Genomic DNA, 26,395 nt, shown 5'->3' on the forward strand with positions numbered 1-26,395 from the left:
GGACTCACCCTCAAGACGAAGAAAGTCGGCCCCATCAAGGCCGTGCATCCTCTCGGGTTCGTCCCCACAGACTACCTGCTAGTGCAGGTTATAAAGGTCTTGACACCGACCCCTCTTCCCCAGTTAGTGAGGCTGAGGGGCTAGCCTGGTGGAGAGCTCTCTGAATGGGCGGTTATGACCTGCTGGTGCTTCCAAAGCTCGCTTCCCCCCGCTGTCACCACCCCCCAGCACAGCACAGGGTTAGAAAGCATGCCCACTAAACTTCCGGGACACGTTTCTACGTCAGTTTGATTCTCCAGGATCTAATATCTGGCAGCATGCCAGACATGGACAGCACCCTAAAAATAGAATATGCGTAACAGGAAAGCCCATGGCCACGGGTCTTGTGCCCAGGCATCCAAACAGTCACTTCTCCCTGGGTTCTGGAAACAAGAGGCGGCAGGTAGAGAACTAAGATGTCAGCTCTGTTGCTAATAAAGTACACACTCAAGGTGACTAAATGCTGTGAGTCCGCTGAGTCACAAGCTCCCAACCTCTCATGTCCAGCCATCAGGATACCACAGTCAAACATTCCTCAGAACGGGGCTCAACAGAGTGGGGAAAAGCTCCTCCCTCCACGCTTTGTGGTTTCCTACTTTGGCATGCTTTACGCTCACCAGAGAAACCTCCACAAGTGACTGCTACCACTGCCAAATTTGTTTATGTTCATCAAAAACCAGGGCAGAAGGTCTGGAGTTACAGTGCCATTAAAAACCACAACAGCCTATTAACAACTTAATTGTGCACACTGTGGTATCACACTAGAGTGTAGCTAGCGAAGGTTACCTAGACAACCTATGATACACACTGTTCAGACAACTACAGCTTGTCTCTCATAATTTATTTTGTTAAGTTGCCGAAAATTGGTCCAATTCACACACAATGAAGCAGCCTAGCACATACAATGGCCCCAGTGAACTCCCAAACTGAAAACAAACTACATTAAAAGAGATCAGCATCTACCAGAGGCATCTACTGACAAACAGTTCTATAAACGTTTTCAATTAATGCCTCATGTAGGTGAGGAAGGTCATTCAGTCAAACCAAGAGACTCAGTCAAGCCGTTCTTGTTCAGAGAACAGCAGCCCTGACGTAAGATCATTTGACTGTGAAATAGAGATGATAGAGACATCAATCACTACTAACACGCTCTGTCTGGACGATGGGGCATTCGTGTGTTTTTAAAAATAAATCTGCATGAATTTGACCACTAGCATCAAGAAAATCTAAAGCTGATGAATGTAGCTATCATCAGTCTTAACGGGGTCACAGTCAGGGTAGCTGGGTTTCCCAAATGACCTAAATGAGCAAGCTTTTCCTCATGCAACTCACAGTAAAGGGGGAAATTAACAGAAAAATGATTATCATTTTAAACTCGTGATCATTTATCTAAAAAAAAATCTACATTACCGTCATACAACAGGACAAAAATCCCACTTCTGGACACACAATGTAACATTCATCACACATTAATCAGAGTAGAACTCCAGCTACTGTGTAGTTTCTGGACTCACACAGGCTGTGGTGGCACCCAAACACGGACATAAAATCTCAATTTTATCTACTTAGAAAAGAGGGCATTTAATTCGTGTCTATAGGCATTTTTTCAAGGTAACGACAGTTATTTTCTTCCGTCTGTCACAGGAGACCCGTGTGTGTAAAAGGTGTGAGGAGAGCTCTGACACCTGAAACTGGAGGCTAACAGGAGGAAGGAAATAGATTTGAACAGTTTTCTGAGTTATTATGTGCCTCTCAGAGCAGCAATCTTTACCACATTTATTGGATTCCTTTTATAACAGCTTTGAATCATAACACCACTTTGATATTGAGTATGTTTTCAACACTTAATTAAGGAAAACGTTTAAATGCCAAACTACATGCAAATGATGAGCTTTCCGGATAGGATTCATGGATGGTGTGAGAGGCAGTGTAGGTGGATAAGCAGCCACGCACGCACGCAGGTGTGTATGACTAACCTCCACATTCCTAACAGGCAATCCCGTCAGACTAGCCAGCTTCCCCAGACAGTACAATACTACACCGAGGAAAGCCTGAGTCTATGCAAACACTGTTTGATTTCTTGACAAGCTGGAGTGGGGGAGGGGAATGTCAATAAACAAACAAACACTATTCAAGATAAAACAATGCAGCTCTTGACTGTGTAGCCACTTCGTTCTAATCTGTCTATTTTTTCCTTTCCTGGTAGACAAGCTTGGTTATTCAAGAATCTCCCATTGTTTTCCTTCCTCCCTCACTGAGTGATAACACGAACTGGAGAAAGTGGTCAACCAGCCCTCCAATAGCTAAACAGGTCGATCATCTCTAGTTTAAAAATCCAAAATCTGAGCTGGCAAGATGGCTCACTAGATGAAGATGCTGGATGAGCCAGTCTGACAACTTAAGTTTGGTCCCCAGCACCCATAATGCAGTGGTTCTCAACATGTGGGTTGTGACCCATCAGATACCCTGCATATCAGATATTTACATTATGATTCATAACAGTAGCAAAATTACAGTTATGAAGTAGCAACGAAATAATTGTATGGCCGGGGGTCACCACAACATGAGGAACTGTCTCAAAGGGTCGCAGCGTTAGCAAGGTTGAGAACCACGGCCATAATGGACAACATGAACTAACTCCTGATAGTTGTTCTCGACCTCCACCCATGTACTGTGGCAGATGGATGTTGGGATGTTGATGTTACGACACCACAAATAGAAAAATTCCCCACCTGAGCTGCAGGGACAATTCGCAGTCAGCTTACAGGCACACTGACTTTCAGCTCTGCGTGTGCTACAGAACATGACAGGCACACTGACTTTCAGCTATGGGTGTGCTACAGAACACTGTCAACTTGGGTCCTGTGAGGTCTCGTCCTGGCTATCAACTTGACACACACTTCAGAAAGGGAACCTCAGGTAAACTGCCTCTATCAGCCTGGCCTGTGGGCAAACTGCAGGTCATTTTCTTGACTGCTAACTGATGTATGAGAGCCCCGCCTACTGTGGTGGTACCATCCCAGGGCAGGTGGGCCTGAGCTGTGGAGAAAGGGAGCTGAATGTGAGCCTGAGAGCAGCCAGCAAGGTTTGTGCCCCAGGTTCCTGCTTGAGTTTCTGCCCTTTTGATGACTATAACCAAGGAGAGGAAACACACCCTTTCCTTCCCCAGGTTGGTCTGGGTCCTGGTGTTTATTGTAGCAGCAGAAAGGCAAACCAGACCGGGTCCCATTGCCCAAGTGTTTCATTAAGTATATACAGATATTACATCTGGGACATCAGGTCCGAGCACTTCAGAGAGGGGACTTAACCTCCATTAGGGAACGGCATTCCCAGCAGCAGCTGCTCTGTAAGGGACAGTATGGCCCTCTAGCTTGCCCACATATAAATCTCTAGTTTGGTGTGTGAGCCCTTCTGTCTTCCCAGTCGCCCTGCAGAGATTTCTCCTTGTTGTAATCAGAATGGTGACTGGGAGGTGCTGTGCAGTGAAGGGGGATGCTGGGTGAAGAAGCCATCGACAATCTTACCCAGCTACGTTACCCGATGCACCCTGGGCTATGTTAACAAGATGGCAAGATGTGCCCATGGCTGCAATAGTACCAAGAATGCTATGGGTAACCACCTGCTTTCTGACTGAATTTAAGGTTCACTCCTCAGGAGGAAATGCATGCCTGACACTCTAAAGAACCAAGGGTTGGGGAACTCAGAGGACCCACAAGAGAGCCTGCAACTGCTACCTTGGTAAATGGACATAGTCAAACTGCCTATCTCTATACCCACAGATTAGTTAGTACAGCTCTCAGACCTCATCGGAGACGTTTTTTTGTTTGTTTTGTTTTCTGTGCCGTGGATGATGGTTAATGCAAAAAGTCAACAATCAAAGTCCAAAGCCTAAGTTCAGTGGAGTGCACAGACACAAATGAACGTCTATATCACAGCCCTCCCTGAGGCTCAGGGACCGCTGCAGAAATGGGAAGTGGAGGACTGGAGCCAAACAGTGCCTTCTGGACACAGCAGGACTGACGTGCCCAACCACTCACAGCAGCCCAGGACCTGCACAGAATCAAGCCGCCATCCCTACCTGAGGAGCTACGGACACAGATAGCTCCCAAGGGACGGAGAGTCACTTTTCCTTCAGGGTGTATCCCTAGCAGGCTGACCACACTCGGGAGGACGGTGGGTGCCACACCCATGAATGAATGGGCGGTACAAATCTAATCAGTGAGCTATTTAAAAAAAGAAAGCAGAGGACATGCAGTTGGGAGGGGGCCGGCAGGTAGGGGAAAGATGTGCGAATAAGCAGTAGGTAGATATGACCAAAATATATTATATGCATGCTAAAATTCTCAAAATTAATTTAAAAATTAACTATTTTTATTCAAACTTTTTCCATTCAATATACTTTGATCATATTCTTTCCCTTCCCCCCGCAACTCCTCTAGGTCCTTCCACCCACCTCCCAAGCCACCAACTTCATGTCCTTGATCTCTCTCAAAAGGAAAGAAAAGAAAAAAGAAAAGAAAAGAGAAAAGGAAAGGAAAAGGTGGAAAGATTGTTCAAGCCCTAGTTGGTGAACGACACAGCAGGCTGATGCTCACGTGAACTTGCACAGACCGTGACAGCACACAAGACCTGCACGGATGAAAACAACCCTAGCATGAAGAAGGGGCAGCGGACAGAAGTCCCAACAAGCAGCTACTGCAATTGATCCCTGCTGGGGAAGGGAAAACCAGCTTTCTCTATTGGAGCGACACTGGATGTCTTACATACTGCCCTATTGCTGTGAAGAGACACCAGGACCAAAGCAATTTATAAAAGAAAGCATTTAATTAAGGGCTTGCTTACAGTGTCAGAGGGTGAGTCCATAACCCATCATGGGAAAGAGTGACAGCAGGCAGGTGGGCGGGCGCGGCACTGGAGCAGTAGCCGAGAGCTTACATCAGATCCACAAGCGTGGCAGAGAGCCACTGGCCTGGTGTCGCCCCCAGTGACACACCCCCTCTAACAAGGCCACATCTCCTAACCCTTCTCAAATAGTTCTATTAATGGGGGACCAAGCATTAAAATACATAAGCCTACGGGGAGCCAGTATAACTCAGATCACCACTGTAAGTATACCAACCACACTCCAGGGCAGGTTACATGCCCAGGAGTAGTTGGCCAACACAAAGCAGACTCCATGTTTCATGTGAATGTGAATTTCCCATGCGAATATATGTGTAACATGTATAACTGGGTGTACAAGTGTGCATTTTTTAATTATTAGGGATCACAAGCCAATATATAAAAATAGCTGATGGCTATATGTGATAAATATTAAGATTTAGGATTGCCCCCCCCCCAAAAAAAATCTTTCAAGAATAAGATGCAACAGAGTTAGGACTCAGCATCCTCACTGTGCATTTCCACAATCTTGGCTCTGCAGCACCCTCTGCTGGGCACAGCGCCTCAGCACATTTGAGTTCTTGGGAATTTTTGTTTATTTGGGTTTTGGTTGTTGTCTCAACCTGAAATGCTCACAAATGACTTCAAAATAATAATGTTTTTGGAGAGGAGGTCCGAGCTAACCTAAAACATAACAACTTCTCCTCCACTGTGTCCCTTCACTTACACTTCATCATGTACACTAAGAGCTGACCTCTTCCCATCTAGTCAAAGGACAGCTGTTTTCTTGTGCTGTGCCCCAGGGGCCCAGGAAGGGTCCCCAAGCACTGCAGTGTGAGATGCACAGGAGGGTCCCTGGAAGGCAGGTGAGGAGGCAGTGGTGATCACAGCCTGAGGGACAGGGTGATCCACAGGGGTGGGCAGGGAGGCACTGCTGATCTCAGTCATCTTGAAAGATTGCCTGCTGAAAGGGGTGGAGGTGTGAACCTCACAAAAATACCCCAGGAAGAAACAGAAGCTTGGCAGGAGAGTGCAATGGTTAGCCACAGACAACAGCACAGAGGCCCCAGAATCAAGGGCACCCAGGGGGTGCCACTAGGAAGCTGGCACCTGGACACATGTCACAGCTAAGCAGCCAAGACAAACCAACCCAGCAAATGGCTCTGGACATGGCACACCTTACCCCCTTCTCTGATTCCCTCCTCTGTGGCTACTGGAGAAACCAGAGGAGAGGCACACCTTCCCAGCCCCGCCTGACACCCAGGGGAGCCGGGACAGGAAGACAGCAATGAAATCAGGTTCCAGTTTGGACCACAACGGACTTTAGTAACCACCACCTAAACACCGCAGCCAGACGCTCAAGGTACTCCTTGCCTAGAATCCACTAATTCTTCCTGCTCAAGGTGAAAAAGACCCGTACAGAGAGGCCACGGCAGAACCAGTGAAGGAACGTGGTCATTCACGGAGTCGAACCTAGACTATAAAGTGAACTTCTGTTAAGTCCGACGCCAGAAGGACCTGTCCAAGCAGAAAGGTCAGAGGCCTCAGAACAGGACGGAAGGCTAAGTCACACTCTCCAACAGCAGACCACAGGGAGGAGGAGAAGGGAGGCACCTCCAGCCTGCCCTACAACATTTCTCCAACCTCACCCCCAAGCATGAACGCCGTACCCCCACTTCTCTCACACCCAGAAGCCATCTTCTCAGCCAACAAGCTCCCCAGACCACGGAGACACTGGTAAACCCTGCACCCACAGGTTCTCAGAGCCCTGGGACAGGAAAGAGAGGACTCTGTCCGTTTGTTTATTGACTTATTTCAGGTTATTACTTCTATGCAGCAGATGAGCACCTGTCATTTATTGCCATTCTTTAAGTCGTCTTTGCTATTATTTTTATGTGGCCTCTTTCTTTCTGACGAGAGGGGCAAGCTGCACGTGCTCGTAAGGATGTAAACAGCTGAGGACTTCATCCAGCCAGCCAGCAGGAGTTCTAGCCATGGTCTGCAGATGTACCTGTGCAGTACTTGCTGTCTATGCACGAAGCAGCCACCTCCTCCTCAACACTGTGGTCCAGACCGCGTTAGACACTGGACTAACATAGTCAGCTGACTGAAAAATGACAGGATTCCCTCAAGTACTTAAAATTGCCTTTCTTTTTGTTTGCTTAGCTAAATGTATACATGAGATTCTTCGTATTTGTAAATGTTAGTTGCTCACAGCAGCAACATGGCAATACTACAGGAAGCCCCCCAGGTGTCCCTGGATGAATGAATAAAGAAAAATGTACATACAGACAGTGAATTCTTGTTCAGTTTCAAAACAAAATGAAAGTCTTCAATATGCACGAACCTCGAGGACCAGGTGAGTGTTACGTGCTAATCACAATAGTCACATTTACAGAGACAGGAAGTGGAGGAGCAGCCACAGAGGAACACCGAACAGTCTCACACACACACACACACACACACACACACACACACACACACACACACAGTCACACACACACACACACACACACACACACAGTCACACACACACACACACACACACACACACACACAGAGAGGAACACAGAACAGTCACACACACACAGTCACACACACACACACACACACACGGGAAGTGGAGGAGCAGCCACAGAGGAACACAGAACAGACACACACACACACACACACACACACACACACACACACACACACACACACACACACACGGGAAGTGGAGGAGCAGCCACAGAGGAACACAGGACACACACACACACACACACACAGTCACACAGACACACACACACACACACACAGTCACACACACACACATACACACACAGTCACACAGACACACACACACACACACACACAGAGGAAGTGGAGGAGCAGCCATAGAGGAACACCGAACAGTCACACATGCATGCACGAAGCCCTGGGTTTGATTCCAAACACCACAGAAGCCTGGCGTGGAGGCATACACCTATCTACCAAGCACTCTGGAGTGAGAACCAGCAAGCTCATAAAGATAGATTCATCCTCAGCTATAGAGTGAGTTCAAGGCTAGCCTGGGCTACCCAAGACCATCCCAAAACAAAAAGCAAAAGCAAAAATGTTCTGCTGCAATGAAATTATGACTTCCAACGTTTACAAGTTCTCTAGGAGATCAAGTTTTCTATTTTATGAAAAAGCCAGAGGGAATAAAATTTGAATATTAAATATACAATTTTAAGTTTCCCTCATTAATACTCCTGTTCAAAAAGGTAAAGAGAAATACATAAGATTTAACATTTTAACTTTTGATAACACAATCTCCCAACTGATTTTACTCAGCTAAAGGTGAAAGTGTGTATTGTTTGTAAATAAGCACCCAGGGAACCATGCAGCAGGAAGCAAACCAGAAAATCTACTGAGATGGGAGATAAACGAAAACCTGGAAGAAAAATGACAGCAGGAACCACAGGGAAAGCTGGTGTGGTGAGGAGTCAGGGCAGAAAAAAGCACAAGAAAAATGCATGTTAACGCTGTTGAGCATGACTGGGCTCTGGGAAAATCTCTACAAAAGCAGGCTGCATTCGGCCCAGGGGCAGTGATGTGCTGACTCTTGATCTAGATCAGACCAACTGAAAACACTACACATGAAGACACATGGACAGGACACCTTCACTGTCTTCTGTCCTTGAAGCAGACTTGGGAACAGCAGTTTTAAATTTAAGATGCTCCTTTCCAGATGAAGTCCTACTTAACTTTCAGATAAGAGAAGTTCCTTGGTGTGCTAACATGTCTCTGGTGGGTTCTTACGCACAGTGGGATGTTACATCCCACCCTCAATAGGACATGAAGAGTTCCCCTTCCTTTAACAACAAACTTTCCTTAGTTTACAGACTCCTAAGTTTCTTCACAGAACACTCTCAAGGCACAGAATACAACATGGCCACCTATTTCAAGAGCATAGCACCTCAGAAATTACTGTTAGGATGCCCATCCCACCCTCCCAACCCTCCCCCACCCCTGCCCCCTGCAAAAAATGTATGAGTATTTATAAAGTGGGAAAATATCTAAAAGATGCCTAATGAGAAAACATAGTATGAATGAAGAAAGCATACAGAAGAGACTCTCACATTCTCGCCTGAGGCAGTAGGAAACAATTTAGAAGACTATGGTGCTGACCTCCAGAATGTTCACACTGTTTCGCACATCATCATCTACTTTGACACATATAACCATAAGCATTGTGTGCTTTTATTAAGATTTTTATGTTGATCTTTAGCCATCAGGGAAATGCAAATAAAAATGAATTTGAGAGCCCATCTTACACCTATCAGAATGGCTATGATCAAAAACACAAGTGACAGCTTATGTTGGAGAGGATGTGGAGCAAGGGGAACAATCCTCCATTGATGATGGGAGTGCAAACTTGTACAGCCACTTTGGAAATCAAAATGGTGGTTTCTCAGAAAACTTGGAACTGACCTACCTCAAGACCCAGCCATACCACTCCTGGGCATATATCCAAAGGACTCTCTACCATACCACAAGGACACATGCTCAACTGTGTTCATAGCAGCTTCATTTGTAATAGCCAGAACCTGGAAACAGCCTAGATGTCCCTCAACCAAGGAATGGATAAAGAAAATGTGGTGCATATACACAATGGAGTATTACTCAGCTGTTAAAATCAATGACATCATGAAATTAGCTGGCAAATGGATGGAACTAGAAAAAAAATCATCCTGAGTGAGGTAACCCAGACCCAGAAAAAACTAACATGGTATATAATCACTTATAGGTGGATATTAGCCATAATGTAAAGGATAATCATGCCAGAATCTACAGATCCAAAGAAGCTAAGTAACAAGGAGGGCTCAAGGAAGGACAGATGGATCTCCCTGGGAAGGGAAAACAGATTTCAAAGGTGGCCTGGGGGCAGGTGGAGTTGGGAACATGAGGGGTCAAGCGGGGGAGGGGGGGTACTGAGAGAAACGACTAGAATTGGGGGGCACTTAGTGGCGCAAGGTAGAAACCTAGTGTAATGGAAACTCCATAGAATCTACAAGAGTAACCCTAGCAAAGACTCCTTGCAATGGGGAAACACAGAGCCTGAACCAGTCACTTTCTGTCACCAGGCAAGGCCTCAAGTGGAGGGATTGGAACACCAAGCCAGCCACAAAACCTTCGCCCTATAGTACGTCCTGCCTGCAGAGTGTTCTGGGACCAGAGCCTAGCGGAATTGTCATCAAAGAGACCAGGGAGACTTTATCCAGCAACTAACGGGAGCAGATGCAGAGTCCCACAGCCAAACACTGGGCAGAGTTCAAGGAGTCCAACAGGGGTGGGAGAGGAAGGATCAGAGGAACCAGAGGGGTCAGGGACACCAAGAGAACACAGCCTACAGAATCACTTGACTGAGACTCATAGGGGCTCACAGAGATCAGGGAGCCTGTACGGTTCTGACCCAGGTCCTCTGCATATATGTTATGGCTGTTGTTCTTGTGGGATTCCTAACAATGGAAGTAGGGGTGTCTCTGACTCTTTTGCCTGTTTGTAGGACCCTTTTCCTCCTACTGGGTCGCCTCATCCAGCCTTGATATGATGGTATGTATGCGCCTGGTATTATTGTAGCACATTATGCCATGTTTGGTTGATGCCCTGGGAAGCCTGCCCTTTCCTGAGGGGAGGCAAGGTGAGGTAGATCTGGAGGAGAGAGGAGGTAGGGGCAGATACTGGGAGTAGGGGAGGGAGGGAAACTGTAGTTAGTATATAATATATGTAAGAAGAATAAAATAATAATAAAATATTTTAATGTTGCAAAAACAGAAGATTTGCCATCTTCATTATTAATAATCAATTTGAATAGCAGTATTTTAAAAACACTTATTGTACAACTACCATCTATGGGACATCTACTACCATATAACAGGAATATTTATACGTGCACCATGAGACAAGGTCTTTGAGGATGGACTTTCACAGTATACAATACCTCGGCTCCCCCCATCCATTTGGGCTCATCAGGGAACTCAGCACACAAAATATCTTCGGACTGATCTGTCCCCAAGACATGGTAGCAGAGCTTCTGGTGGAGATTGGTGGAAGTCTCTGTCCCTGAAGAATAAAACATGTTTACTGAAATGCAATTGGCAGTTTTAAGACAATCTCCACTACGTCCATCACACAATGCTAAGAACATTTCAAAGGTTGAGTATATGATTGAAGGACGAAAGGTTAACAAACAAGTCAGTCATGTTCCTACACACCAACAACAAATGTGGGATTGTTACCATAGCAACCAGCAAAATGAAAGAACTCACTGTAAATCTAACGAAGTATACACAAGGTCTATATAAGGAAAATTAAGAACTGCCCCAAAGAAATAAAATAACTAATACACAGAGGTACTCCACACTCATGGAGAGGAAGACTCAGTGTCACCAACACGTCAGAGCCTCTTGACTTGACCCATAGAGACAACGCCAGGATTCCAGCACGTTAATTTGTGGATTGGGACTGTCCTGATGGTTTTGTTTGTTTTTTGTTCTACTTGACACAATCGAGAGTTATCTGGGGAAAGAAACCTCAATTGCAAAAATGCCTACAGGCCATGTGATGAAGGTATTTTCTTGATTGATGATTGATGTGGGAAGGCCCAGCCCACTGTGGGCAGTGCCACCCCTGGGCTGGTGGTCCTGGGGTATACAAGAAAGCAAACTGAGCAAGTCACGAGGAGCAAGTCAGTAAGCAGCACCCCTCCACGGTCTCTGCTTCAGTTCCCGCCTTGAGTTCCTGCCCTGACTTCCCTCAGTGATGGAGTTACTACCTGGAAATGTAAGAGGAAATAAACCCTCTCCTCCCCAGATTGCTTTTGGTCATGGTCTTTATCACAGCAACAGAACCCAAACTGAGACATGAACACAGATTCTCAAGTTTTCGTGGAAGATCATAAGGAGTCAAAATAACTGGGAACACTGAAGGCCAAGGACGAAGGTGGAGGACCAATGCTGTCTAACGTCAATGCTGCCATCTGGGATGGGCTGGGGACTTGTCATCTCAGCACCCCAGGGCAGAGCCACTGGAGCCAGCCTGAAGTTCAGCCAGGTCTGCACAGCAAGGCTTTGTTTTAAAATAAAAGATTTTTTTTTGGTGGGGGGGAATAGAGGGCAGCGGAATACCCTAGCAGAAACAGAAAAGGAAACTAAATGGAGGAAGAAGGGATTAGCTGGAGGGGAGGAGAGGGCAAAAGGGGGTGGGGGGAGTAAGAACAAAGTATAACAACAAAAACATATGAAAGCGCCATGATGACACCATTACTTTGAATTATAACCTAAAAACTAATAATGAAAAAATGCTACAGGACTCTTGATATGTGGCAAACAAAAAGTTTAGCAACAGAATTAACAGCCCAGAAGTAGACCCACATAAATACAATCTGTTGATCTTTAATAAACAATCAAAGGAAATATAGTGTGATAAATACCAACTTTTCACCAAATGGTACTAGGGGGAAAAAGCAAACCTGGATATAAACTTTACATTCCTCACAAAAATTAATTCAAAGAAGATCATAGACCAAAATATAAAACCCTGAACTATAAAACTCCTGTAAGATAAAGTAGGAGAAACGGAGGTGGCCTTAGAGTAGGAGTCACTTTTTAGATGTAACAATAAAGGTCACTGATAAACCTGACCATTAAAATTAAAAGCTTAACTTGGCCAAAATTCCACTGGAAGAGTGAAAAGTCAGAGACTGGGACAAAATCTCCGCAAAATACCAGTATGGCAGAGGGCTGTTAACTAAAGCATGCAAAGGACTAGTAAGGCTCAGAAATGAGAAAACTAAAGCCAATCAAATAACAGGTCAGAGTCAGACAGCCAATGAGCTGCTAATAAGGGCTCCACATCATGTCGCCCCGAAACAAACCGTAACAAAAGGTAACTCCTGCAGAGCTACCCGACCCTGAGCACTCAGACACTGGCGGGCAGCCAGGAACCCTCACTTTTTGGGAATGCATTGGAGGATGGTTCTGGGGGTTTCTCACCCTAAGATCTGGCAACTGTACTGCTTAGAATTCATCACAAGGGTCACAGGGAAATCTACCCATGATAGCAACTTAGTACGTAACTGCTAAAACAAGGAAACACCCTGTTCCCCTCAGTTAACAATAGGATGTTATTCCTCGCTAAAAAGGAAAGAGCCAGCTGGGCACGGTGGTGTACCTTTAGTCCTAGCATTCGGGAGGCAGGCGGATCTCTGAGTTCAAGGCCAGCCAGAGTTCCAGGACAGAAAAAAAAAAAAAATATATGGAAAGCCATGAAATATAACAACAGGAGCCAATCTGAAGAGGCTACATTCTATACAGCACTGTCTACAGAACTAAAAGACAGAAAAGGCCAGTGGTGCCTGTCCCCTGTACCTGAGATGCTAAGACAGAAAGTTTTTTGGGGTAACACAGTGAGACCCTGTCTGAAAAGAAGGAAAAAGGAAGGGTCAGGGGCCACCAGGCACCAAGGAAGGGAGGGGACTAGGTGGAGCACAAAACACTTTCAAGGCAACGAAAATCAGCTCCACACCACCACAATGGGGATGTGTCCTAACTGTTAGTCCAAGTGCCAGGGTGTACAACATCAGGAGGAAACCTACCCAGGCTTGGTGCACGCCTTTAATCCCAGCACCTGGGAGGCAGAGGCAGGCGGATCTCTGTGAGTTCGAGGCCATCCTGGTCTACAGACTGTATCTAGTTCCAGGACAGCCAGAGCTACACAAAGAAACCCTGTCTTGAAAAACCAAAAAAAAAAAGAAAAGAAAAGAAAAAGTAAACCTAATGTAAACTACAGACTCTGAGTGATGATGTGTTACTGCAGATTAGCTAATTGTAAGGTGCTAATTATCCCTCACCCTGGTGAAGACACCAAGGATACATGTGTGTACCTTTTAATTCTGCTATGAACTAATGCTTATTATTTTAAAATGTTAAGCATCAGTAATTCACATATATTTGCTGATTTTGAACACTATGAGACTAAACTTTATTTTCTCACTGTGAAAATGTACTAAGCTATCAGGGCAGTAAATAATGACACCAAAATGTAAAAAACACGTTATAATCCTTAAGGACACTCACTTTTTAGGGAACGCGGTAGGAAGCACAATATGAACTGCTTATGTCACTCACATAGCCCTCCACTTTAGTCTGAGAGGCTTTTATACATCACAACAAATAAATAAACAAACCAACCTAGGGAATTACAGCTGGGAGGACACGGGCCGTCTCAAACCAATCACAATGACTAACCCACCTGCAGCCTCAAGACTGCCACTGACCACCCGGGGGCCACATGCAGTCGACGAATGGAGCCAAACATAAAACAGGGAACCTTGTGAGATTTTAAAAAAATGTGTGATAACTTGAGTGCATGCATTTGGGGGCAGCAACACTGTGCTGCAATGTGAAGAGGTTGGCTGTGTCCAGCACACCAAGCAGTGTCAATCAACTCCGCCTCCTCTTCCGTCCCAGGAAGTCCCAGTGTTGTATTCGCTGAAGTGCTCACATACCATCGCTCTTCCCGTCCTGCTGTGGGTATGAGTTGTAGAACATCCCCTTCCCATCGTGGGTCCAGGCCATGCAGGTGAACTTGACTCTCTCCAGCACGTCGGGAAGCTCCTTGGCACCATCGACTTTCATAAACTTGATTGTCACCCAGTCTGAGCCACTGGCACTCAGCCCATAGGCAAAATATTCACCGTCTTCACTGAAGGCATAACCTAAGGGCACAGGAGACAGTCACGTGTGGCACCAGTCACGTGTGGCACCAGTCACGTGTGGCACGCCACTCTTCATCTCGCTCACTCTTGTCACCCACTGTCAACGCTGCCTGAAACAGCAGGGAGACCAAACGTGGCAATGGAGGAAACAGGGAGTGAGTAGTGAGCAAACCTAGGCTCAGCTGAGGTCGTGAAGGAATTACGATTATGATGACAAGGTCCCTTAACCTCCTTAGGTCATACTTTCTTCCTTGACAGAATGAACCTTGGATTATATGCCCATTAAGGTGCTCTCATTCTGAAATGTTTATAATTCAATGGGTAGCTCGGTTAAAGCAGAGCTCACCTGGGACATGCAGCGTATTTTATTCATACTCTAAAGGGAGTAAGTAGGGGGAAATCTGCTTTTATAGTAATGACTGAATTATGATACATAGCAAGCAATAGAATTAAACTGTAGCCATAAAGTAACTTCTGGGATGAACTCCAAAGCATTTGAGATCACTCCTTACAGCCTCATTTTCAGGAAAATTACTGGCACTAGAAGATTAATATCCACACCATGACATCACATGCCCAGGTAAAGACAGCCTGAGGGTTTGCAAGGGGATCATGGTGTGCACATTCCAAAAGAAACAAAACACACCCGTCTGCGGATTCCCATGTCATGTTCAAGTCCTTGGGGACCCAACAATGCTCCCATCCTGTGAAAGTTTCTTGATAAACAGTCGTGTTTTATGTTGTTATAGTTATGTTATCAAGCTACCCTAGTAGAGTAAGATTCAGATACCAGTGATTTCCTGGGAAGCATGCTAAATTGTATGGGGGATCTAAAATTTATAGGAGGCTCAATTATTACCATGTAACTTCAATTAGTAGGAAATTACTTTAAAATCTGCTAACATGCTTATTGAAAATTTTCAGGAAAAAATTTAAAAAGGAAATTATTTTGCTTAAAAGTGTATGTAAGGAATCATATGCCAGGTCTCAGGCTTAATTCACCTTGTTTTCAGTGGACACCTAAAGAAATCACCACACTGTACCACTGGAGTGAGGGGTATTAGGACACCTAAAGAAATCACCACACCAGGACACCTAAAGAAATCACCACACTGTACCACTGAAGTGAGCGGTATTAGGACACCTAAAGAAATCACCACACCAGAACACCTAAAGAAATCAACACACCGCATCACTGGGGTAAATGGTATTAGGACACAGCCCTCCTGGATGGGATGTAAGACAGACCTTGGTGAAAACTACATGGATTCTTATACAGGACACATGACTACTTTGGAACCACAGCATTAAATTAATTCTAAACCACAGGCTAACTCATGGAAATACTAATATACTCTTATTAAGATAGCTGGTACCTGACTTCCAAAACACTTAGACACTGAGCCTATTTGGGAGTGGAGAAGAGGACCACCAAGTATCCGAGGCACAGCTAGAAATGGCAAGAAATGTCTGCACAAAAGTCTTTGTATGGGTCCACTGAAATGGATCTGTCATTCCCCTCCTACTGAGCAGTAGACATCACTGTTCCAATTCACAGCTCTACAGAGCCAAACTGCACTGTGCTTTAGCATAGACCAACGGACAGTACAGGAGAGATGCTGAGCCCCCTTCATTAGGAACACGTTAAGAGGTAATTTAACCACGTAATTACTAAACCACAGAACTCGAGAATAACCTCATCCTAAAACTCCGCTCATAGCACAACCGAGGTTTATCTTCTCAGTGGCCTATGGAGGGCACACTGGAAGCAGTTAATGCAGAGGAGCACCAAGGATGCACTGTACGGCAGCATCTTCAGGTCAGGGTACCAAGTGATTCAATTCCACAAGACTGAGAGGTTTTGCTTTTCATTCTAACAAACTATCAAGTGCCTAGGTTTTAATACTCTGATCAGTCTCCCTCATTTACAGCTGGAGCACTCCTTGCACAGCTGAAGTTTCTTGCAAGAGGGTTTAAGTGGTTGTAGTCAGATGTGTCTCAGATGTTATGGGATGTTATGACACTTCAACATCCCAGAAGTCAATTTGGGTCTAGTGTGACTTATTCCCCAGCTCTGTTTCATGCCACCAGAGTGAGAAAGATGAATGTGACTATTCATGCGTTCTAAATATAGTATGCAAAGTTAGCTTTCCTAATACTGTGTGTGCATCTGTTCTACAATATGGCCCACACCCTGCTTGGAATCTCAAGACTTCAGCGCTCCCAGTGATGCCCCAAGGCCTCCCGAGGGCCCGGCATGCAGCACTTACCTCGGAGTGCTACTGTGCCATCATCCGACAGAGTGTTGGGGTCGAGGAACACCCTGGCTTCCCCCTCTAGGGAGTCTTGCACATACAATACACGCTGGTTCTGCAAACCTGTATTGTAAAAATAAAAATACCTGGGGACAGAAATTCCCTGTATTTAGCTGTGGTATTTTCTATTTGTGGAGAAGAATCAAACACACGAAGAAGCAAATTTCACAAGACCACACACAGAAAGGAACAGCTGCAACCAAGAAAAACCTGCCATCAACAGGGACAGGAGGAGGAGATGGAAGTCCCTCCGGGATCCTGCTTGACAGTGTGTTACTGGAACTGCTTTCTTTCTGTGTGCAAATAATTTATTGTACTTTGGTGTGTCAACCAGAGACAAATAAAGACCAATTTGCCAAAAATAACACTGACAGTTAAATAAAGCAGTGACTATTGCTTCTAAATGGGGAAGAAAGCAGACTTTCTACTGTAAAATTCTGGTCTGCTTCCACAGCCTGGCTGGCTGCCAGGTGTGAAGGTCATCGCGCTTCTGCAAAGAGAGGAGCATGTGCGTTCAGGCTCCGTGGGCCACGAAGTCACCACGCTCACCAAACAGCCAAACAAATGGCAGGACTGTGCTCCAGTTAGACTTAGGAAAACAGGTGGTAGGCAGGGTTTGGCACACTGACTCTACTTTGCTGGTATCTGTGTGAGGTGGGGAGGGCCTGAGAAATTCCACAGTAAACGTGTGATGGCACATCCAATGAACAATAGATTATATCAAGTGGATGCAAGAAAGAGATGAACAGGAGGGCTAAATTCATAGGTTCCACTTTCTGGCCCATTCTTAGAGAGAAAAAAGTGCACATAATAAAATGTTCTCAAGTACTGCAAGCCAAAGATAATAGTGGAAACAAATCTACTCTGTTATTTGTGAATCACAGGCTCACCAACTAACCACGGGAATGAAGAGTCCCCATAATCTACTTTCACAGGCCGCATCATTGCCAAACGTCTTAACTGCTATTTTATAAATACGAACAGCACTTAGCAGTACGAAAATTACTCTCATGCTCAAACACAACAATCGCTTCCTTTTATACACTGGTAAGTTAGTTCAAATGTGTACTTCGTTTGAGACATGGTCTCACTCTGTAGCCATGGCTGGCCTGGAACTCACAGAGATCCACTGGCCTCTGTCTCCCAAGTGCTGGGATTAAAGGTGTGAGCCACCACACCTGACCTGTACTTGGCCATTTAAGTACTCGGGAGCCGTAGGGATGGCTCAGCAGGTAAAGCACTTATTGCATGAAGACCTGGGCTGGAATCAACACTGACGTAAAAGTCTAGGCACCGTCGTTCACGCCATAACCTAGCACCGGTAAACTCCAGGTTCTCGGAAGGGCCCTGTCTCCAAAAGTAGGGTAGAAGCAGGGAGTTGTGGTGAATGCCTTTACTCCCAGCACTCAGGATGCAGAGGCAGACAGCTCTCTGTGAGTTTTGTGAACATAGTGAAATCCAGGACAGGCAGAGCTATGTAGACAGACCCTGACTCAATGGGGGGGGGGGGGGGGGGGGGGGGGGGGGGGGGGGGGGGGGGGGGGGGGAAGGATGAAAAGCAAGAGAGGAAGAAACCTAATGTCAATCTCTGGTGTACGCACACCCCCTTCCACACACACAAATGTATACACATACAACACACACACACACACACACACACACTTTTTAAAACGGAAACATCAAGCTGGAGAGCGCAAAGAAAGCGAGCGCAGGCAAGCTCACATACCGCTTTCCCTTCTTGAAGTGGCAGCTGTACTTGGGGTAGTCGTACAGCTCAGTCATCCTCTCCTTGTATAAGCCTCTGATCGGACACTGCTCGAGAAACGGCACTGTGATCTTGTTCTGGGCCTCCACGAAAGCCTGCAGTGAAGCAAAGAGGACAAAGGGCCTATGTCAGCAGAAGCACAGTTACGAAGGTGTGATGGCTATGCCTATAACTCAGTCAGGAGGCTGAGGCAGGAGGACGAGAGAGAGAGAGAGAGAGAGAGAGAGAGAGAGAGAGAGAGAGAGAGAGAGAGAGACAGAGACAGAGACAGAGAGAATGAATGTGTGTGTGTGTGTACTGTGCTACATTGGTATTTCTAGACTGGCATGGGCTACAAAAACCAAAACAAAATATAACTTTCCACTGATAATTAACAACCGACTCTTACATAGTACCAACTCAAATGCTTACAGGGCAAGTATCACCTCACTAGAGTCTCATCTTTAGAGAAGATTCCTTTATCCTATCCTCCCTCTCTCCCCGCCCCCGTCTGTGGTATTCATCCCACAGCATCTGTACGAAGGTCAGAGGACAACCGTAGAAGATGTTTTTGCGTCATGTGCGTCCCAGGGATGGAACGCGGGTCACCAGGCTTTAGCACTTCAGCCTACTGAGCCATGTCTCCAGCCCGAGAAGATTCTTTCACGAGGCCAACTTTACATAATATAAGAAAGCTGAGTCTTGAAGTGGTTTAAACGCTATCCAACATTGTACAGCTAGGGAGTGGAGCTGGCTTCTGAATCTACGCTCTTAACAAAAACACTGTATCATACAGCTCTCATATCCTATGAATAACATGTATTTACTTATAAGGTCCCAGGGGCCCAGCTTCAAGCCCCCAGGTTGAAGTCGGGAGACAATACCCAGGCACTACTTCAATGACTTTGCTTTCTCATATTATCTAAAACCTACCACCATGTCAGCTCCAATCAGAGAACGTCAATAAAATGTGCAGCTGGAAACTATTTAGATATTTAGAAAAATGGAAGTGGCACTGAGTAATCCTGTCAACAATCATGGTTTATAAAGGAAGGAAGGGGCCCACGAGAAGTCAGGAGACCCCGGGCTGAAGGCAGGAGAACGGCCTCGTTCCTGCTCTCAGTTTATCCTATAATGCAGTTACAGACCTTAGCTAGCATACACTGATTGTACAGAACACTGGGTTTCACCGTGGCTTCTTCAAAACTGCACATAATGCACCCTGAGCCAGTCACTGACCCCCATTACCCTCTCCTGTCTTCATTTCTCTAGGTGGTTTAGAACACTGTGAAAATCTTGTCTGCGTGTTAGAAATGAAGCAGGGGTAACTGCATTGGAACTATATTCGGTGGGTTTCATCAGATGTCTACAGATAGATAAGCAGCCAGGGGGAGGCCAGGAAATAATCGAGCATGTGATGTGCTAGATAGCACAATACAGCATCACCTCCAATCCATTTCTGGATGCAGCTTAAGCAAACGGGGCCCATCCAGGCACCAAGTGCTATTCTCAGTGGAGAGATAAGTCTGGGTTCTCCCTACCGAGATCCCGTGCTGGGAGAAGCAGTGCCAAAACCCATTAATGTTTATGACTTCAAAGGAGAAGAACGCTGCATATGAATACAGAGATTAACAAGGTTTTTATAATTTAAGAAACATAATTCAAACAAACTAAAACTGAGTCCCTCAAAATATGACTCTCAGTTGTTTATTGCTATGGATGGCAAACTCTGGGCTACACAATCAGATCCTGTTCAAAAAAGACTAGTTTTGCCCTGCTCTGCTTTTGGAAGTTCAGCTAAAAAAAGTGTGTGTGTGTGTGTGTGTGTGTGTGTGTGTGTGTGTGTGTGTGTGTGTGTGTGTGTGTGTACATGTATTACATCTCTATGTGTTGTATAACAGTTTCCTCCTACATTAAAACATTCCAACTTTCAGGAAAGCTTTTTAAGCAGGAAGATGAATTCAAAAACTCTTCAGGAAGTCCCTGAAACTGACCAGGTTCACTAAACCCCTCCCTTCCAGAGTAAGCAGGGCCAAGCTGCAAAGAAGAATCTCAGAGGAACCCAGCTGCCAAGACTCAGGACATGCTGGGCTGCAGAGATTCCAAGGCCAGCCCAGCTGCCCGAAAGAAGCAGAAACCAGCCCAGCTGCTTGGAAGAGGCTGAGCTCAATTGGGGCACCTGGAAAAGACACGCTCTAACCTGCTCAGCTTTCTGCAGGCTGTGCAGTGTGCTCCAGGTTCCCAGTTTGTGAACTGTCACCTATGCTGGGCTAGGCTTTGGTGATGCAGTTGTCTTTGGGTCATTTCTGCTCCTGTAAGTAACCCCAATGAAACTCAAGGTTCACCAGGTTGGACTTTGGTGGTATCCATACTCTGGTCTGTTGGGGGTAGACATGAATGTTGCATCTCCCCAAGAAAAGTTCTGGCACACAACCACGTGTGTGTAGAGGTCAGAGGTCAACACTGGGCGTCTTCCTCAATTGTTCTCCACCTCATTTTTTGAAGACAGAGTCTCACACTGAACTTGGAGCTTGTCAATCAGCTAGACCCCCTGGCCGGCAAGCCCCAGGGATCCACCTGCCTCTGCCTCACCAGCGCTGGGTGGGATTCCTGGGGTGTGCTGCTATGGCTGGCTTTCTATACAGGTGCTGGAAACCTGAACTCATGGTTGTGTGGGAAGACTCTACCCACTGGGCAGCTGCCCAGTTCCTAGAGCTTTGATGTTTTTAAAGGGCCGGGGTAGAGGGATAGGAGGGCGTGGCTCACTGAAAGAGCACTTGCCTAGCATTCGAGACCCTGGGTCTTCAAGGAAAGAAAAAAGGAGGAAAGAGAAGAGGAAGGAGAAGAAAGGGAAGGGGAGGAAAGGCATGAAGGAAGGAAAGAGTGACCTGGAGATGGGGACAACTGTGGTGACTAAAACATTACTATGTGGGACTGCAGCTTGCTGACCCCAGCTGGTCTCACTGAGAGTGTGAAGGAGGAAACTGTTTGTTGCTTTTGTATAATCCACACAGCAGCAGCAGTTTGGAGATGAGTGTCCAAGAGTGTGACCTAATTTTATTATGGAACACCATACCTGCTTCAAAGACCGAGACACAAGAGTTGTGTTGCAGACACCTGGTAAAGTCTTGCATCAAGTTGACTCAGCAGTTTATTATTCTTGACTATATTATAATGAATTTATAGTATATACGTGATACATATTATATAATGACTATATTAGCAATATAGTTGACACTGGATTGCTTTATACTAACAATAGAAAGTGACACACACCGGATGGAGAGATGAAGGAAAAGGGATGAGTGGCCTGAGCCCCCTGTGAGATTTTCTGCCATCCATTCCTTGGGGTCTAGCCTGTAATAACATAGATCTTGGCGTTGTGAAGGCAAAGGTGACGGAACTGAGGCAAAATCTCTGCCATCGCAGGGCACACATTCTACTGGGGACAGACACAAAACAAGCCCTAGAGTTGTGTGGTGTTTAGCTTCAAAAACTCCCAGAAGGCGCTCGGTGAAGGAAGGCGGCTGCTAAAAGGCCCAGCCACAGACCAGGGCTGGTTCCTCCACTAGCAGGACCAATATAAGACAAGGGCTGAAACTGAAAATGCTGAAATCTTTGTAACAATTTGACATACCGTGATGTCTTTGTCATATTTTTACAACAACCAACCCTGCTTTGGAACCATACAAACAGGACAACTGTTGTAGAACTTGAAGACACAGAGAGAAGGCGTTTACTCTGTCAGATGGCCAGGCCCGGGAGCTCTTGGTGAAGGAGGGAATGTCCTCAACTGAGGTCTGAGGGCTTGGGAGAGTGGCCAGGCAAGGCAGGGCCGAGGTGTGACAAAGCCAACAGCAGGTGAGTGGTCTTGGCAACAGAAGAGCTTGACAGGAATGAGGCAGAGCAAGGCCAGCAGTCTGGGAACGAACAGGAGAGGAGGCACTGACTGAGGCTGGAGGACCTGGTGTCCAGGAAGCAAATATAAAGGTTTAGCCTTTCATCCAAATGCAAATGAGCCATGAGTGGGCCAGGACACAGGAAATGTGTTCATCTTTTTAAAAGATGACCCTACTTTGGTAGAGAACACACTCTGGGACTGCAAAAGTGCAGAGAGACAGCCAGTCAGGAGACTGAGGCAACGGTCCAGGTGAGACTCAAAGTCAAGTGGACCGCTGGCCTCTGAGAGGAATGGGCACAGTGTACATTAGTCTGCAGTGTTAATGACAACTTTCTAGATGGCCTTGCCAAGATATTCTAAGAAAGAAAACAGTCTGAACTGTAAGTGGGGCTCCCAGCAAGCTGAGGATCTGGCTGATGCTCCCCTTCCCACCAGGAGTGCTCCACTTTGGGCATCTAGCCTGGCATCAGGCTGCACTCTGGCCTCAAGAGGGTCTGGGAGTCACTGTTCAATGGACTGTGGTATTAAGTGTTTCCCTTTGCTTCTTTGACCTGCCCTACACCCCACGACCACAACAGACGCTCCCCAGTGTGAGCACACCCTGGCTTTCCCCACACCAAAGTGTCGTGCAACTGTTACCCCAGGCAGAATCACGCTCAAGGGATTTTAAACTCAGTCTAGCTTTGTCAGCTCCCACCCACAAATGTTAGTCGATTACTTTAAATAGAGCAATATTTAAAGACTGACGTCTTCCAAGTCAAATGCTGAGATGCAAAACCTAACAGTGTTCACATGCTAAAGCCAAGTTCTTCGTCACCCCTTCATAACTTGGGGAGCCCTTCACAGGGAAGGGGGTGACGAGGGTTTTCTGTGGAGCGTTTTAACTTGGCTTTCCTGGGATGTCCGATTGTTTTGCTCTTAATTACATATATTAGATATCATACATACATAATAGTTCTGGCTTCTTGATCTAAGAATAACAACATGTTTGGGAGAGGTCGGGCTGAGGGTAAGGAGAGGACTGTTTGGGAAAATAGGACGGAGGAAGGGAGTTCAAACCCTGCTTCTCAAGGGGCTTCAGCCACCACAGGAAGAAGCAGGATGTACTAAGGTCAGTGAGACACAGTCCCTCAACATAGCACATGCAGGTGGGCCTCTGAGGGGGTAGAAACAAGGGGTTTTCCTTGAATCTGCAGATGAACACACTTGTTTGCTCAAAGCCAACAAGTTCTCCTCACACCTTACTTGCTTTGTTATTATAACATTTAAAACAAAGCAGAGGCTGTGAGCAGTGGCCACACCTGCAATGCCAGTACTTGGGAAGCAGAGGCAGGCAAGTCACGAATTAAGGCTGGCCTGGCCTACACAATGAGACCCCACGGCAGAGATGGGTGACAGGAAGGGAGGAGTGGGGGAGTTTGAGCTGCACAAGATGGTTATCTAAAGATCTGCCGCGCACACTGTGACTACGTCAGAGATCTGCCGTGCACACTGTGACTACGTTAGAGATCTGCCGTGCACACTGTGACTACGTTGTTAGAGATCTGCCGTGCACACTGTGACTACGTTGTTAGAGATCTGCCGCGCACACTGTGACTACGTCAGAGATCTGCCGCGCACACTGTGACCACGTTAGAGATCTGCACACACTGTGACCACGTTAGAGATCTGCCGCGCACACTGTGACTACGTTAGAGATCTGCCGCGCACACTGTGACTACGTTAGAGATCTGCCGCGCACACTGTGACTACATTAGAGATCTGCACACACTGTGACGTTAGAGATCTGCCGCGCACACTGTGACCATGTTAGAGATCTGCCGCGCACACTGTGACTACGTTAGAGATCTGCCGCGCACACTGTGACTACGTTAGAGATCTGCCGCGCACACTGTGACTACATTAGAGATCTGCACACACTGTGACGTTAGAGATCTGCCGTGCACACTGTGACCATGTTAGAGATCTGCCGCGCACACTGTGACCATGTTAGAGATCTGCCGCGCACACTGTGACTACATTAGAGATCTGCCGCGCACACTGTGACTACATTAGAGATCTGCCGCGCACACTGTGACTACGTTAGAGATCTGCACACACTGTGACCACGTTAGAGATCTGCCGCGCACACTGTGACCATGTTAGAGATCTTCCGCGCACACTGTGACCATGTTAGAGATCTGCCGCGCACACTGTGACTACGTTAGAGATCTGCACACACTGTGACCACGTTAGAGATCTGCCGCGCACACTGTGACCATGTTAGAGATCTGCCGCGCACACTGTGACCATGTTAGAGATCTGCCGCGCACACTGTGACTACGTTAGAGATCTGCCGCGCACACTTTGACTACGTTAGAGATCTGCCGCGCACACTGTGACTGCCGTGCACACTGTGACTACGTTAGAGATCTGCCGTGCACACTGTGACTACGTTGTTAGAGATCTGCCGTGCACACTGTGACTACGTTGTTAGAGATCTGCCGCGCACACTGTGACTACGTCAGTACTCTTCAGGCACATACACCCTTGCCTGAGGTAGACGGAGCTTGTGATTCACATTCTCAACACAGCTAACAGATACAAGCATGGCTACCTAGGTAAGAGGGGCTGTGTTTGGGAGCTGAAGACTCTACGACCCACGCTGCCTTCGAGAGGAGTGTTGTTGTCTCCGACACATTGTACTTTCAAAAACAAAACAATCAAGGCCAGGTAAGAGCCAGGCAGAGACAAACACGTCACCATCTCACGTCACCATGGAATCTAAAGAGGTCACTCTTCAGTGACAAGGAGTAAAACGGAGGTTATGGGGGTCAGAGGTCAGGGTGGTGGAAGTGGGTGTTCCTGGGGAGATGGTCAAAGGACACAAAAGTTCAGCCAGGAGGAGAAAGTCAACAAATCTAGTGTGCATCACGGGGACTAGAGTTAGTGATAATGCTGTATACCGGAAAACCGCTTAGAGTAGATTTTAAGTGTTTTCACCACAAAAACAGTAAGTATGTGAGGTAATACGTTACATAGCTTGATTTAGACATTTTGCAATCTTTAAATACATGAAAATATATTGAAAACTACAAACCAAGCAACTTTTACCCTGTCAACTAAAAATACATATATATTTAGGGAGTACAGATGCAGATCCATTATTGATTGCCTTACATGAACATGTGCATTCTAACTTTGTCCTTCTAAGGAAAAGTATAAACCTGTATGTAGTGGGTACCTGTTCCACCTATGACCTTGAAGTACCAGCCACTAGGACGTGGCCTCAGGGCTAGTTTAAGCTGAGGGTCACATTCGTCTGGCCGCCTCTCTCCCTCGTGGGCTTGGATGGCGCAGACTGACTCAGGCGGCAGGAACCGCGTGGGACAGGACCTTGCGATGATTCTGTCTATCCTGTTAGTGAGTTGTTCTCCCCAATGTAATTTCTAAATAAACAGTTCCCTTATCAGTATCTGTGGATTATCTGCTATATAAACCAAAATGCAGTTCACTAAAATAAGACACACTCATGGTCTTCAATTCTTATATATATGAATAATAAACATGATGCCCACAGTGACTTGGTAACTAAAAGTCTCCATAAAACATGATGTGCAACCGAGAGATCAATTAGGGACAGGACACAGGCTACAGATGAGCACAGGAAGGAGAAGCCACCTCCACAGCAGGGTATGGCCATTCGGTGACGAGGGGGTACTGGGGACTGGCCCTCCACAATCCTGCTTTTTCAAATGCCCCCATCAAGGAAGGATGGTGTTCGTACATGCCAC

At 46.3% G+C, this 26,395-nt stretch overlaps 1 protein-coding gene across 1 annotated transcript in view; it reads right to left on the reverse strand.

Moving 5' to 3' along the window:
* Prep (prolyl endopeptidase) overlaps nucleotides 1–26,395 on the reverse strand; it is a 106,941-nt gene that overhangs the window by 62,692 nt on the left and 17,854 nt on the right. Inside the window, exons 3-6 of the mRNA XM_052751410.1 lie at nucleotides 18,704–18,837; nucleotides 16,933–17,063; nucleotides 14,453–14,662; nucleotides 10,886–11,007 (exon numbers count right to left, since the gene is read on the reverse strand). Coding sequence (XP_052607370.1) covers nucleotides 10,886–11,007; nucleotides 14,453–14,662; nucleotides 16,933–17,063; nucleotides 18,704–18,837 — 597 coding nt within the window. The remainder of the gene's footprint in view (nucleotides 1–10,885; nucleotides 11,008–14,452; nucleotides 14,663–16,932; nucleotides 17,064–18,703; nucleotides 18,838–26,395) is intronic.

This window comes from Peromyscus californicus, unplaced genomic scaffold (assembly GCF_007827085.1).
Source record: "Peromyscus californicus insignis strain IS unplaced genomic scaffold, ASM782708v3 Scaffold_22__1_contigs__length_63687245, whole genome shotgun sequence".
NCBI classification, from domain to species: domain Eukaryota; kingdom Metazoa; phylum Chordata; class Mammalia; order Rodentia; family Cricetidae; genus Peromyscus; species Peromyscus californicus.